Below are 14,662 nucleotides of genomic sequence, written 5' to 3' on the forward strand. Positions count from 1 at the left end.
CTTTCCCAACTCTCTGTATTCATTTTTCAGGACCTCCTCCCTTTTTCTACCCATGTCGTTGGTACCAATACATACCATGACTTCTGGCTGCTTACCCTCCCCTTCCAGCTGTGGATGTGTGCAGAACCATCACAGACCCTGGCATCTGAGAGGCAAAATACCATCTTTGTTTCCTTTTTGCGTCCACAGAATCTCCTATCTGTCCCCTGCCTATAGAGTCCCCTATTTATGCTGCCATTCTCATCTGTTCCTTACCCTTCTGAGCCACAGGGCCAGACTCAGTGCCAGAGGCACGGCAGCAGTTTGCTTCCCCCAGGTATCTCTTCCCCTCCAACAATACTCAAAATGGAGTACTTATTGTTGAGGGGTACAGCCACAGGGGTGCTCCCCTCTATCTGACTACTTGTCACACTTTTCACTTTAATATTATTGAAGATTGTTTGTATTTAGGGTTGTCCAGAAGTCAGGAGTCAGTAACCTGCGGACTATATTTAAAGCATGTTCCCTTGCTTGGCAACTTGTTACACACTTCTGTATTTTTGCATTTTAAAAAATTGCGCTAGAATAAATGAAGCAGGTGTGCCTTTAATAATCAAATAAAATTTTTTAGGGAGACTATGTCTTTGCCTTAATATTTAAATGTATAGGCATCCGTTAGTCTCATGAGACCATGGATTTGCGCCTTGGAAGGTTTCCAGGACGCAGGCCTGGGCAAGGTTGTATGGAAGACCGGCAGTTGCCTATGCTGCAAGTCTCCCCTCTCCACGCCACCGATGTTGTCCAAGGGAAGGGCATTAGGACCCATACAGCTTGGCATCGGTGTCGTCACAGAGCAATATGTGGTTAAGTGCCTTGCTCAAGGACACACACACAGCCTCAGCCAAGGCTCAAACTAGCGACCTTCAAATCACTAGACCGACGCCTTAACCATTTGGCCACGCGCCAACACAATAGTTAAATACTTAAAAGCAAAATTATTCTTTTTTCTTACAACACCATTTAATCAAAATGCCACATTAATTTTGAAGAACAGCACTTCCTCTATTTTGTCATTTTTTTGTGTTTAATTTCCTCTTTATAATACCTGGAATAATCGCAAATGAATGTTTGCACCTACAAACATCCTTCCATAGAGCCACAAGGCAAAAAATGAACTCCTGGGAGCTATATTGCTTTTAAACCAGAATTTATCCTAAGCAGCAGCAGCTGAAAAGAGCATGTAAAATGTTAATAAACCAGATCACAGATTCGATGGGCTGAGTGGCCTAATTCTGTTCCTATGTCTCATGTCTTATCACATGGAGGTGAAAATAGTTTGAATCCAGCAATATCATCCATACAGAAAAAAAAAGGTTCCAAAAACTTCTGGCATCCTTAAGAATTAAACATGAAGAACACTCTCGAAAAAAATTGACAAAATTCTGTTAAGGAAAATGTCACTTTATTGTTTAAGTTATCGGGTTTTAATAAACAAGAGATTGTTCACATGTGGTAACAATAATTACATTTATCTCAGTACAAGTGGGTTTGTTGACAGTGATTTAACATGGAATGTAAATGAGAAATTAAAAACAACATAAGCATTTTATAATAGATATGGCTAAAGGGAACATCACTGCTTCAAGTAATTTTCTTTGTGGATAAATCTTGGCTTTAAATCCCTCCCCAAAAGTGTTTACAAATCTCACCACGATCTCCCTCATAGAGATGCACCAGACAATGGAAATAGATATTAGACAACAACTGATCACAGAACAGACTTCTCAGTTATTTATGGAATGGTCACAAAATTTGGGAACATTCTTACAATCACCATTGAACATAAATTCAACTGAAAATTGATCCATCTGTGGATAGGTTTTTATTTAAAGTAATCTGGATATGTTATTAAATGAGACACGATTGTTTTTGCAAAATAAATTAGTTCCATGCATACTACTTGACAACTTGTAACATCTTTCTGTGTCATTGTGCATTCTAAGCAAGTATAAAACTTCAGTGCAAACGCCAATATAGCTAAAGTAATAAACGAAACTTGGATGCATGAAGGCCAAGTCAAACCACTGAATCGGTAGTTTTAGAACTGCTTACGTGATATTATAGTATGTGATATTCAAAAGATCCAAATAAAAATGTATTGGTGAATGTGGATATTTGTGATTCTATAGTGGCGAATACCTTTATTACTTATTGACTAAATATTAGTCCAGCACTAAGCACATTGACTATAAGTTTCTCCTACTACTGATAACATCACCTCAAAAGTACTCAAACAGTACAGTTAATGCTATCACCCCAATGATTAAATAGTTTTAAAATTTCATTCACACAAAGGATCAAGTTGCTATTGCTTAATATAAAACTCACAATCATTCTTATCGTTCTCAAACAAGCCATGGTCCATTCCATGGATAATTCATATTACACAATTAAAACAACAAAATTAGCCATACCATATTTGCACAGATACTTAAAGAAACAAACACCAATTAGGCTCCTTGGGAATATATCACTATAGACCTTTTCTGAAACACCCAATCCCAACTTTTTTTTTATTTTTACTGTCCACTCATTCTGCCTGAAGTAAGATTGGATGAATAAAAAGTTAATAGTTTGACTATTACATTATAAATCTGTGCCAATATATATTTTAATATGTGTAATACTAATTGTACAAACATCTTGTGTCTTTTAAAGTTCTCCCAATTAGTTTAAAGATTAATTATATGAAATTATTCTTTATTCAATGAAACAGTCTTTATTTAATGAACAATGTCAGTCATGAACATAGTACTGCTAAATCAATTTGACACAAACTTGCGATAAAAAATACCAAATATTCATTAGTCAAGAAATATGAAATTGTACAATGGATAAATAATTTCAAGTGCAGAGCAAGGAATCTGATACACATGAACAAATCATCAATTTCTGTAAACTCTGCAATGTAATTTTTTTTATTCCAAATTATTTTGATACTGAGAATGGAATTTTGAGTCTTACTGGTGCTACAAAGGAATTACTTCAACCAGAATGGAGAAAAACATCATTGTGCAGGGTAGTATCTTGGAATATTATTACTGGGCTTAAATCACTGATGCAAAGTCAAATTCTTTAATAGTTAAGAAGGAATACTTTGGTGATATGCAAGAGTATGGCAAGAAATTGCATAACATCGGTTAAGTTTCTTCATTTTAAGGATTTCTTTAACATTTTCAGTGGGGCTTTTGTTAAATGATTTTACAGGAGTGAATGTCCTCAAACGCATGATTTCTGTTGTGCTTTAGTGTGGTCCTACTTAAAAAGGTAATACCACTGAACTGTTAGTTGATATTGTGTACACCTCAAAACTACTAGGTACCAACATCTGGAAGCATATCCAGAACCAAAAAAAAAAGTGTATCTACTCAAGACTGTAGAAATGAGGCAGTGTCTGAAATAATAGGCTGGATTAGACCTCAAGGTCATCTGGTCGAGGCCTACTGCTCCCTCTACTGCTGGTTCTACTGGGAGGCCTCTGTTCCGTGAGCCCCACTGGTTGCAACTCCGTCACAGATGATAGCTTTTGCATGGCTGGATGTTCACCTTGGTAGTCAAATGCCTGTGCATGGCAGTTGGAAATGGTGCTACCAGCCTGGCCAATCCGGTTCTGCTCTGTGCTATAATTTGCCCAGTTCTGTTCATTTGCTTGCTTGTTGTAGTTTCTGCAGGAGGACATGTTCCTGTCCCCAGTAGCAAGCTTGTATCCAGGAGGGGACATGGGAGCAGATGGCGGGGAGCACCCATTGTAGTAGGCATACTTTGATGAGGCAGAGTCTTTGAGAGGATTCAAGCCCATTTTTTGAGTGCCCTGAAATAAGTGACTATTCTGCTTGACACGATCAGCTAAATTTTTGAAGACGATGTAGAAGAGCTCTGCTATATTCAGCATTGCTGAGATAACAGATACCACCAACATAAATATGATAAAAATCGTCTTCTCTGTGGGTCGTGACAGGAAGCAGTCTACTTTGTGTGGGCATGGGTACCTCTCACAGGTGTAAATAGCATCCAGCATGAATTTGAAACCGTAAATGCACCACTGAATTAATATAAAAGTGATTTCAAAAATGACCTTAAAGATTATACTGACAGCATAAGTGTGCAAGAGAGATCCTTTAATTTTAATTTTGCCCTGCTCCTCCACGCCATACTTAATTTTCTTTAGTTCTAATTGCTTCAAGGGCAGGCCAACATCTTCACCTTCTTCTTGGAGTGCCTTTAATTGTTTTTCCTTCTTAGTTATTTTTTTCTCTTTATGAGAGATGAGGAACACATGGGCCAAATAGACCAAAGTGGGCGTTGATACAAAAATAATCTGGAGGACCCAGAGTCGAATGTGGGATATAGGAAAGGATTTGTCATAGCAAACGTTGTCGCAACCTGGTTGCAATGTGTTGCATTTGAACGCAGATTGCTCATCACTCCAGGCAGATTCCACCGCGGTGCCCAGCACCAGGAGGCGGAAGATGAAGAGTACCGTGAGCCATATTTTACCTCCTGGAGTCAAATGCGACTGTGCTTTATCCAATAGTTTTCCAAGTGCACTCCAGTCACCCATCTTGCTTTAGATTTGTCTATGAAAATAAGAGAAAATTCGAGTCAGCAGATTTAAATTTGCCAGAAGTTTTAGTTCATTTTAAAGTATAGCTTATTTTAAATTGATATGCTTCCTTTAATTATGCTCTCAGAAGGATATCCACTGCCAGATCTTCAATAGTGCTATGGTCTAAAAAAGATGTCTAGAATCAATCTAGAATTATTGAGCTATGCAGATCAATAATATTTCATCTACACAGCTGATCTAATACACTATAGCATTAAAATACACTCAATATATTTAAAGTTATATAGACTAATTCTTTAAAATCAAATAAACTAATGTTTTAAAGTGCAAGATAAACTAAAGCTGTTGACTAAATGCTTGGTAAAAGACATGCTTAAAACACACATAGAAGGAGAAAATAGTGGATATGAGGAAAAGATGGCAATAAGACCACAAGAAATAGGAGCAGAATTAGGCCATTTGGCCCATTGAGTCTGCTCCGCTATTTCATCATCACTGATCCATTTTCCCTCTCAGCCTCAATTTCCTACATTCTCCCCTTATCTCTTCATACCCAGACTAATCAAGAATCTATCAACTTCTGCCTAAATATAGCCAGTAACTTCACTTCCACAGCTGCCTGTGGCAATAAATTCCACTAGGAAGGCCACTAAAGGTAGAGCACTTAAATCAAGGGATGATGAAGAGGCCAGAAGTGGAACATTGCAAACACTTAAGTGAATTTTACAGTTAGAAGAGATTACAAAGAAGGAGAGGGCAAGGCCATGGAAGAAGCTGAAAGCAAAGAATGATCATTATTATGTACTGTGTTGTATGACATGGGCATCATGGTCTCCATAAACATGATTCTTCTTGGCAAATCTTTCTACAGAAGTGGTTTGCCATTGCCTTCTTCTGGGCGGTGTTTTTACAAGATTGGTGACCCCAGCCATTATCAATACTCTTCAGAGACTGTCTGACTGGCTCAGTGGTCACATAACCAGGACTTGTAATATGCACCGGCTGCTCATACGACCATCCACCACCTACTCCCATGGCTTCATGCGGCCCTGATCGGCAATGGAGGGGGGTGCAAACCAGGTACTACACCTTGCTCAATGATGACCTGTAGGCTATCAGAGAGAAGGCGTGAAGGAGCACCTTACACCTCCGTTAGTAGCGATGTATCTCCACCCTGCCACCCAGAAGCAAAGGGTAGAATGTTAAAGTGGAGATCTTGGTTAACCAAGATGCAATGTAAGCACTGAAGTAACTGGCAAACAAGATTTAGGTCAAGGAACATGATGTCTGTGAGGACTATGATGTCAATCTAAACTCAACTCATCTATTTCTACAAGATTCACATCCCTCTAACACATTCATATTGCTGGAGAAAATCAGCAGGTCAGGCAGCATCTATGGAGAGAAATAGAATCAATGTTTCAAGCCGAGACCCTTCATCAGAACTAATGAGGGATCATGACATTCCTCTATTCCCTTCCTGGTTATTTGTCTGTCTAAATCAGGGATTCCCATCCTGAGGTTCAGGGACCCCTTGGGATATTGATAGGGACTCATGGGATAAAAAAAGTTTGGGAACCCCTGGTGTAAATGCTTCAGAAACATCACTATTGTATTTATTTCTAATAATTCTGCTGGCAGCATGTTCCAGGCACATAGGCTTCAGTGCAAAAAAAAACTTCCCTTGTAGGTCCCTTTAGACTTTCCCCCACTCACCCGAAAGCTATAACCTTTAATATTTGGCATGTCGACTCTTGGAAAAGGACTCTAACCATCCATCTTATCTTTGCCAGTCATACATTTATTTTTACACTAATTGGTCACCCGTCAGCCTCCAGAGAAAATAATCCAAATTTGTCCAACCTTGCATTATAGCTAAAGCATTCCCAATCTAGGAAACATCCAGTGAACCTCTTCTGCACTGTCTCCAAAGCCTCCACATCCTTCCTGTAATGTGATGACCAGAACTGCAAATAATTCTCCAAATGCGGCCCACGTATAATATAGCTGCAACATGACTTGCCAACGGAATGCCCTAACAGGTGTTGACGGGCATGCCATTTGCCTTCTTTGCTAACCTATCCACTTGTGCTGCTGTTAACACACACGGTGAACACTTCACTTGTCTCCATTTGGCCTCATGCTATGAGACTTCATGGCATTACGGGTCAATTCTGAGCACTCCCAGGACCTTTCCTGATCCCTGTGCCCCAGCTCTGACGGGCCTGCCCTTTTTGTGGAAAGATGAAGGATTATTGGGGACATTCTATGAGCATAACTATGTCAGATTATTCAATAGCTGGCATGATGGACAGCTCCTCCAAAGTTGGTGGCTCCTTAGATAGTAGTGGGAACAACTTTAGTGGGAGCATTTGTCTTTGTTGAACCCTATGCTCAAGTCACTCTGGGTGCTCCATCCTATCTGAGGGTAATGGTTTGAGGGTAATTCAGCTGAATGGCTTGCAAGGGCATGTCAGAGGACAGTTAAATGGTTATTACTTTGAACTTTAACAGATAATTTTGTAACAGGCACTAATCCACCTGCTAAAATGGGAAGAAAAGATCTCGTCCTGTGATTTCCCTTGCTGGTTGATTATAAAAGCCTATTAGCATTTAAACCAGCACATCAATCACCAGAGCCGTGGCATTCGTTTGAAAACAATCAGACTTTCATGCATGGGCCACGCTTTGAATATAAACAAGTTCACGGAATAAGTAGTAACTATAAATAAATAATATATATTGATTTCTTAATAAAAAAAGAAAAGTTGTTCTAAAGGTATTTGGGGCTGATTTCCATTTGGCAGAGCAGCAGCAGGTAGAGCCATTGCCTTACTGCACCGGAGACCTCGGGTATTGCCTGTAGAGAAATTAAAGATTCTCCCTCGTTTCATCCTGGTGCTCTGATTTCCTCACACATCTCAACCTCATGCAAACTGGTAGTTTAATTGTCCACTGTAAATTTATTCATTTTATCTAGCGATACAGTGCAGTACAGGCCCTTCCAACCCAACAAGCCGCACCACCCAGTGACCCACTCATTTAACCCTGGGCTAATCACAGAGTTCCTCAAGGTTGGCAATAGCTGGGGGAGGTTGTCGGGATAAGCTCCCACCATCTATAAGTGGTGTGCATCTCAAATAGCCTTTGACAACCAAATCCAGCTCCTGGTCTTCACGTGTGGCTTAGCTACTGACTGCAGCTGAACTATTTCTATTGACAGGAGAAGAGCCAAAGTCACATTCCTGGTGCCTTAAAACTAGTCGCTTCCAGCGTATGGGGCTTGTCAGCCATGGTTGGCAGTTTATCTAGGAGGAAAACTCTGATCCCATAACTCTGGTGCCTTGCAGCTATGCTCACTTATGAGAAAGGTTTTGAAAGTAAACCTCAAGGAGAAATCCAGAGCTGAGGTCCCTAAGGCAGTCCTATGTTGAGCTCAACACTGACTGGCAGCTTCTGTGATGCCTCTGGTGCCAAACTGTATTGGTCTCGGTAACTTCTTTTTATTCATCAGCTGCGTGGAGATGGGGAGCCTACTGCATGAACAACAACTCACTCTCCATATCATACTGCCTTGCCTCGTGTAGCAGTTTATGCATCATGTAGACAGCTAGGACGCAATATCCATGGTCAACCCTGAACAATGGAGAGTCCCATGATCACAGGACAACTTACCTACCAGCCAGTACGTCTTCAGACTGTGGGAGAAAACCAGAGCACCTGGAGGAAACCCACACAGTCACAGGGAGAACGTAGAAACTTTCCTACTGAGGATGCCCAAATTGAATTCTGAATTCCGAATCCCGAAACCCCAAGATGTGATCGCATTGCACCAACCACTGTGCTACTGTGGCACCCTAATATGTAGATGAGTGGCCTAATCTGGGGTGTGGTGGGGTGGGGAGGGAGGAAACAGGAATTCATGAGACTCCAAGAAGAATAAAACAATGGGATTAATGAGGAAAGAGCATAAATGAGTGGTTGGCACAGACTCAAGGGTCCAATGGGTCTGTTTCCATGTAGTATGACCTTACAAGTCTACATTAGCATTAGACTGGTGTCAGGGTAGGCAGAGCATTTGAAATTATTCACTTGTTTTATTTACAGCAGATAAGAATATCATAATTATGAGGTATTTGTTTTAAAGAAAACAAGTAGCTTATATTGCATTAGCAGTCAAAAGGTTAGATACTTTTCCAAGAAGCTGGGCAAAGTCATGAAGTCTTTCCTTATCAACTCATGGAATTCATGAACCATCTATCAACCCTTCCATCTCATAGCGACTAGATTAGTGGATACTTTAGCTCTCTGTATGAGGGAGGAATGTCTGATCACCACAGGGAGGGATAGAAATAGAAATGAGATTCAGCTGAATATGCTTCTCTCCCCTCAATGGTTGAATGACTGACTGCTATTCACCTTCATGAAAAGAACATTTGGGTGAGGTATATAAATGAGAAAGTGCATGAGAACAACAACTCCAGAAAAGAGGCATAAAGATTTCAGGAAAAATTAAATAAACTTAAAAATAATTTAAGTTCACAAATAAAATTATAATGTTTTACTGGTCTAAGTGAAGCATGAATGGCAATTTTATTTATATCATTTCTTTTACAATGACTGCAAATGATGATCCAGAACTTCCAACCTCAAATGCCTAGTTACCATTTATGTTACAGTCATAAATGTTAGATATGCAGACAAATTGCAGTAATCCATCCTCAGATTTTGATTTTAAAAAACTGGTAGCAAACAGAACATTGATAAGACTGAGAAATTGTGCAATGGAACAAGTTATTGCTTAAAATATTTTAGATAACCCAGCTTTATCATGGTAAATGTACCAGCTTTGACTCACTGAGAATATTTTTGGGATTGATTCACATGTTGTGGATTGAGGGTGCATATAAGTTCATAAATTAGGATTGCTTTATTCTGGAGCTGCTACTGGTGTACCATACATAAACAGTGTGCTTCCTGTTGAATCTGACTATTTAATTACTAGATTAGACTGTTGCATTCAGATAGTCAGTTTTTCATTGGTAGCATAAAAAGCAAATCTGCTAAACCTTTTGATAGTGTGAAATCAACACTAAGTGTCATGTTTGAAAGTATGGACAACAGCATCAGTAGTGGGAGCCCTGCCTCATTCTACTTTCCGGCTGACAGTTTTGAAACAGTACCATTTTCATCACTTGCCAACAGGGCAACCAAGATCAGCTATCTCAACTCAAAACCATGATTTGTCATTTATCAAATGAACCAGCAGAATAGCAATTGTCTACTTATTAAGTTATATAGGAAATGAAATAAAATTGACTGGTTGGCATGAAAATGGTACAATAAGCAATACTGATGCAAGACCCGGTAGGGTAATAGTTATCACAATGCTTTACAGTACAGGTGACCAGGGTTCAATTCCCACTTTTGTACATTCTCTTCATGACCATGTGGGTTTCCTCCGGGTGCTCCAGTTTCCTCCCACAGTCCAAAGGCATGTCAGTTGGTAAGTTGATTGGTCATTGTAAATTGCCTTGTGATTAGACTGGCATTAAATTCAGGAATTGCTGGGTGGTGTGGCTCAAAGCACTAATAGGGTGTACTCCACACTGTATCTCAAAGGGAAAAATAAATTAAGGCCATAAGTCACAGGGCCAGAATTAGGCCCTTCAGCCCATCAGGTCAACTATCCCATTCCATCATGGCTGATTTATTATCCCCATCAACCCCATTCTTCTGCCTTCTCCCATAACCTTTGACACACTTACTGATCAAGAACTTATCAACCTCCACTTTAAATATACTTAATAACTTGACCTGCATAGCCATCTGTGGCAAAGAATTCCACAAACTCATCATTGTCTGGCTAAAGAAATTCCTCCTTATCTCTGTTCTAAAGGGATGTCCTTCTATTCTGAGGCTGTGCACTTTGATTCTAGACTCTCCATGTTCCTATACTTTATGATAGACAATGTATGCTGAAATTAAACCAGGACTCAATCTTTTAGTAATAGACTAAAACAACTGTACTGCTCCAAAGAGTGCTATACAAAGTCATTCTTACCCTCGGCCATTAGGCTCTATAATGAGTCAACCTGTAGAATGTTAAACTGTTCAAGGTAACTTATTCTTTCTTTCTACTTCTCTTCTAATTTATATCTGTGCACTTGTAATGCTATTGTGACGCTGTAATTTCCTTTGGGATCAATAAAGTACCTATCTATGTTTAACTACAGATATTGTTTCCGAGACGGTTATGTAGACTAATGTAAATGAAGACGTGTACTTGAAACAAACAGATTCAGATTTCAGAAGCTGCAACAGTCACATTGGTTCCTAAAAGAATGAGTTCAACAGGCAAACACAAGTTAAAGAAACATTAATAATCACATCTTATGATGTAAAGGAGAAAACAGTATGGTCAGGAAGGGCTGTTGCTAGATTTTCTTTTCTGGAAGAAATGTAAGTTATTTATGATTCATGCACAGCAACCGTGAAGTGCCAAACTGACTAAGTCTTTTGGCTGAGGTCAAAAATGTAGAAAGATCATGGTAGAAAGTGTGTCACCATTATAAAGTTGTCTGTCATGATGGTCAGCACGTCCATCATATAAATACCATGTTCTTAATCAAAGGAATTGCAAAATACACTTAGTATACTTTCACTACTTCTAACAACTGACCATGAAAACTTTTACTAATGTAACCTTGAAGAAAGACATTTAAAGATTTTATCTTCCCTCTTTTTTTTGACATCCAAGTATCTCTTCCTAAATTTGTCAAAGCTTTAAAGCATAATAGAAAAGCACAGGTCTAATGTGAAACGGCCGTCAAGCGACAGAAAGATTTGGATCCTGAGTGCATTAATACTCTAATACTGATATGATGATCACTCTGCACAAAACAGTTCTTGAAAGAGAATGACAAGATCTCTTGTAAAGAGGGCTCAAGCTCTATTGATTAAATAAGAACAATTTTATGTTAATTATTTACATACTTTGGTGAATTTATTTTAAAATTGTAAGTGGGTGCTTGCTCCTAAAGCAGAGGTTAGCCAAATATTGCTCCAAATGTACTCAATAATCGTCACATCCAAGAATTGGTTCCATTATCCAATGATCAAAGGCTTTCATTCTACACAACAGCAATGTAAAATACACAAAGTAATCTTATTCAATAAATGGTGTTTTAAACTGTGAATTCATAGAACATCCCAATGACATCATATTTTTGAAAGCAAAATGCTATTCTACAATCAACACCTGAAACTGGGTGAAGTCTCTCTCTTCGCCGACAACCCCTGTATTGGAATTTGAAGGCAAGTCAACGAGGTCTATTATTATGAAGATTGTTCACGTTAACTCTCCCATGGCCTACCTGACAACATGTTCTATATTTTTTTATATTATAGTTTCGTCATCTAATATGAAGTTAATAAAATAAACTGAATTGGACCAATATGAACTCTGGCTATTTTGTCTATCCGTGGCTATTTTGTCTATCCTCGTGAACATCATACTTCTTAAACACGCGCATATCAATTCTATGAAAATAAAATTTCCAGTTTTGAATCTGTGGCTTTGCTGAAATACAAAGCAGCTGTTCGTTGGGAGCCAGAGAACACGCGCCTCATATCAGTACAACGGAAACGTGGGACATTTCACATCGATCTTTACTTTTCGAAGGTATCGGGAGAAGGGAACGTGGCTATAGGTTACGATAAGGCCAGTAGCTGTACGTTTCAAACTAAATACCTCCCGCATATATAAAGTTAGGTAAGACGCCTCTTTAAAGTTTGCATATTGACTTCACGAAATGAAGTTAAAAGTATCTGGTTCAGTTCGTGCACATGCTTAATAAAATTAAAGTATTATTTAATGAACGAAGACATCCATCATATTTATCAAATGTAGATATTCTCAGATATTTGTATTTGAGATTGTAAATCTTGATTAAATTCTGTAAAGTTTGTGGGAAGACTCGCTGTCTGAATTGAGATGCGTTCACCCGTTAGATGTGGGAAGATCCTATACAGTAAGCTGTACTTTCACCTTCAATATTCATTTAGCAGCTGATTGGTAACTCAGTTTTTGTTATATTTTGAAAAGCACAGTATCACTTTAAATCGAACAGTGTGTGTATGCTACGGCGAAGTTAAACTCCAGCAGCTCGCTTTTTAAAAAAAATACTTTCACAACTTACCACCAAAGTCTCGGGAGAAGTTCTGTGCGATGACTCAGGCAGATTAATTTAAACAGAACAAAAATAGTCAGATAGTTGACTGTTGGTCTACTTCTAGGTGAAGAAGGATCTTTTCTCCAGCACGAACAATGAGTGCTGGGCGATTTAAAGCCCTTTTAGCTTAAAAGAAAGTTTTGAGTCATCTGACACTGACGTCACGGGTTTCGACAATTACTTGAAACTTTCAAGATTCGTCGGCCGATTGTCACTTGGACTCACGGCTCGTCCCGGAATTGGCCGTGGTAACCACTGTTGTGTGCGCCGCCTGTGTCAAATACAACCTTCATTCTTTATGCAGTATTATTGCCGGTGTGGCCAATAAGGTCTGCAGTGCAAGCCGTTAGAAGTTCTGTTTTGCAAAACTAAACGTTAATATTATATTAAACTCAATTCATATTTAAAGTGACATACACAAAATGTTAGAGGAACTCAGCTGCACACACAAAATGCTGGAGGAACTCAGCAAGCCAGGCAACATCTATGGAAAAGAGTACAGTCGACGTTTCGGGCCGAGACCCTTCGGCAGGTGCGACTGTAGGCTTTGCCATAGATGCTGCCTGACCTGACAAGTTGCTCCCGCATTTTGTGTGTGTTGCTCAGATTTCCAGCATCTGCAGATTTTTCACGTGCAGATGAGGAACTTAGCTGTTCAGGCAACATCTATGGAAGGGAATAAGCAGTCGACGTTTCGGGTGCAAGCCCCTTCTGGATTAACGTGAAAAACACCAGCGTCGTCTTCTTTCCTTTCTAGTCTTGATGAAGAGTCTCGACCCGAAACCTCGACTGTTTATTCCTTCCCATAGCTGCTCCCTGACCTATGAGTTCCTCCAGCATTTTGTATAAGTTGTTTTATATATGTTACCCCCTTAATACTATCATTTTAGGGTTCGAAATGTCTTGTGTTCTAATCGAGGAAATCTAAAACTTCTGCAACTGCGCATTAGTTATCTGTTGCTATTCAGAAATCTGCAAAACTATATCTTATGTACTCTGTGAGTTTAACAAGTGTCTTCAAGCATGTTTTGCTTTTTTTTCAGATTCCCAGGATCCGCGTGGATATATTTACATTTTCCTAATGCTATTGTTATTGTCACTCATTAATTAATGTGATTCTCCAAGCAAATCGCCGCTGTTTCCTTTACAGTCTCAATCTAAGGAGCACGTAGAAGTTTGTCAACAAATAACACTCAGGAAGGATTAGACAATGAAGAATTAGTTAATTCAGTATGACAATTTTTACTTTATTATTGAAAACTTAAGGTTGCAGTTGAATGTCAAAGCTAAAACTCTTGTGAGTTTATCTCTTGCATTTGATTCACAGCCTTTTAACATAAATGTAAATGTGATGGACATTTCGTTTGCTGACGTTTTTCTGACATGGACGTTTTTTTCCTTGAAAGAACTGTGTGTTAAAACTCGCTGTAATGAGAGCCGGGCCAGAGAGAAGTTGCTCAAAGTAGACTGGGAAGAAAAGTACTTGCTTTCACAATTATGAATGTACCTTTAACATCCAATGTGTTATCCATGTAGTTATGACATTAAGATACAGATTTATCAGAAATTTTACAAGTACTTCATTGCACTCTGGAAAGTCAGAGTGATTTCAAGTCCCTTGGTTTCTTGTTTCAAATCACCGCCGCTTTTAAGGAGTTTATAAAAACCAGCGAAAGCCCGTGCCCTTGAAAGTGCAGCTAAACGAATAGTTCTATTTTGATTCCCCCGTTACAAACACTCTGAGGTGGTCGAGCAAAACAGGCAAAGTAAAATTTCAAGAACTCTCCGCGATTCAGACATCAAAACACTCAGAGGAGCTGTT

General features: G+C 39.1%; 1 protein-coding gene across 1 annotated transcript; it reads right to left on the reverse strand.

The window, feature by feature from the left end:
* Positions 1-1,419: 1,419 nt before the first annotated feature.
* gja1b (gap junction protein alpha 1b) lies at positions 1,420-12,970 on the reverse strand. Its single transcript, XM_072251586.1, has 2 exons — positions 12,808-12,970; positions 1,420-4,616 (listed from the first exon to the last, which is right to left on the reverse strand). Exon 2 carries the CDS (start codon positions 4,598-4,600, stop codon positions 3,452-3,454), a length of 1,149 nt encoding a protein of 382 aa, XP_072107687.1. The 5' UTR covers positions 4,601-4,616; positions 12,808-12,970; the 3' UTR covers positions 1,420-3,451.
* Between the last annotated feature and the right edge of the window lie 1,692 nt (positions 12,971-14,662).

This window comes from Mobula birostris, chromosome 2 (assembly GCF_030028105.1).
Source record: "Mobula birostris isolate sMobBir1 chromosome 2, sMobBir1.hap1, whole genome shotgun sequence".
Taxonomy (NCBI): Eukaryota; Metazoa; Chordata; class Chondrichthyes; order Myliobatiformes; family Myliobatidae; genus Mobula; species Mobula birostris.

Coding starts and splice junctions, on each gene's coding strand:
- gja1b (XM_072251586.1), bottom strand. CDS start 4,600: ATGGGTGACTGGAGTGCACTTGGAAAACTATTGGATAAAGCACAGTCG.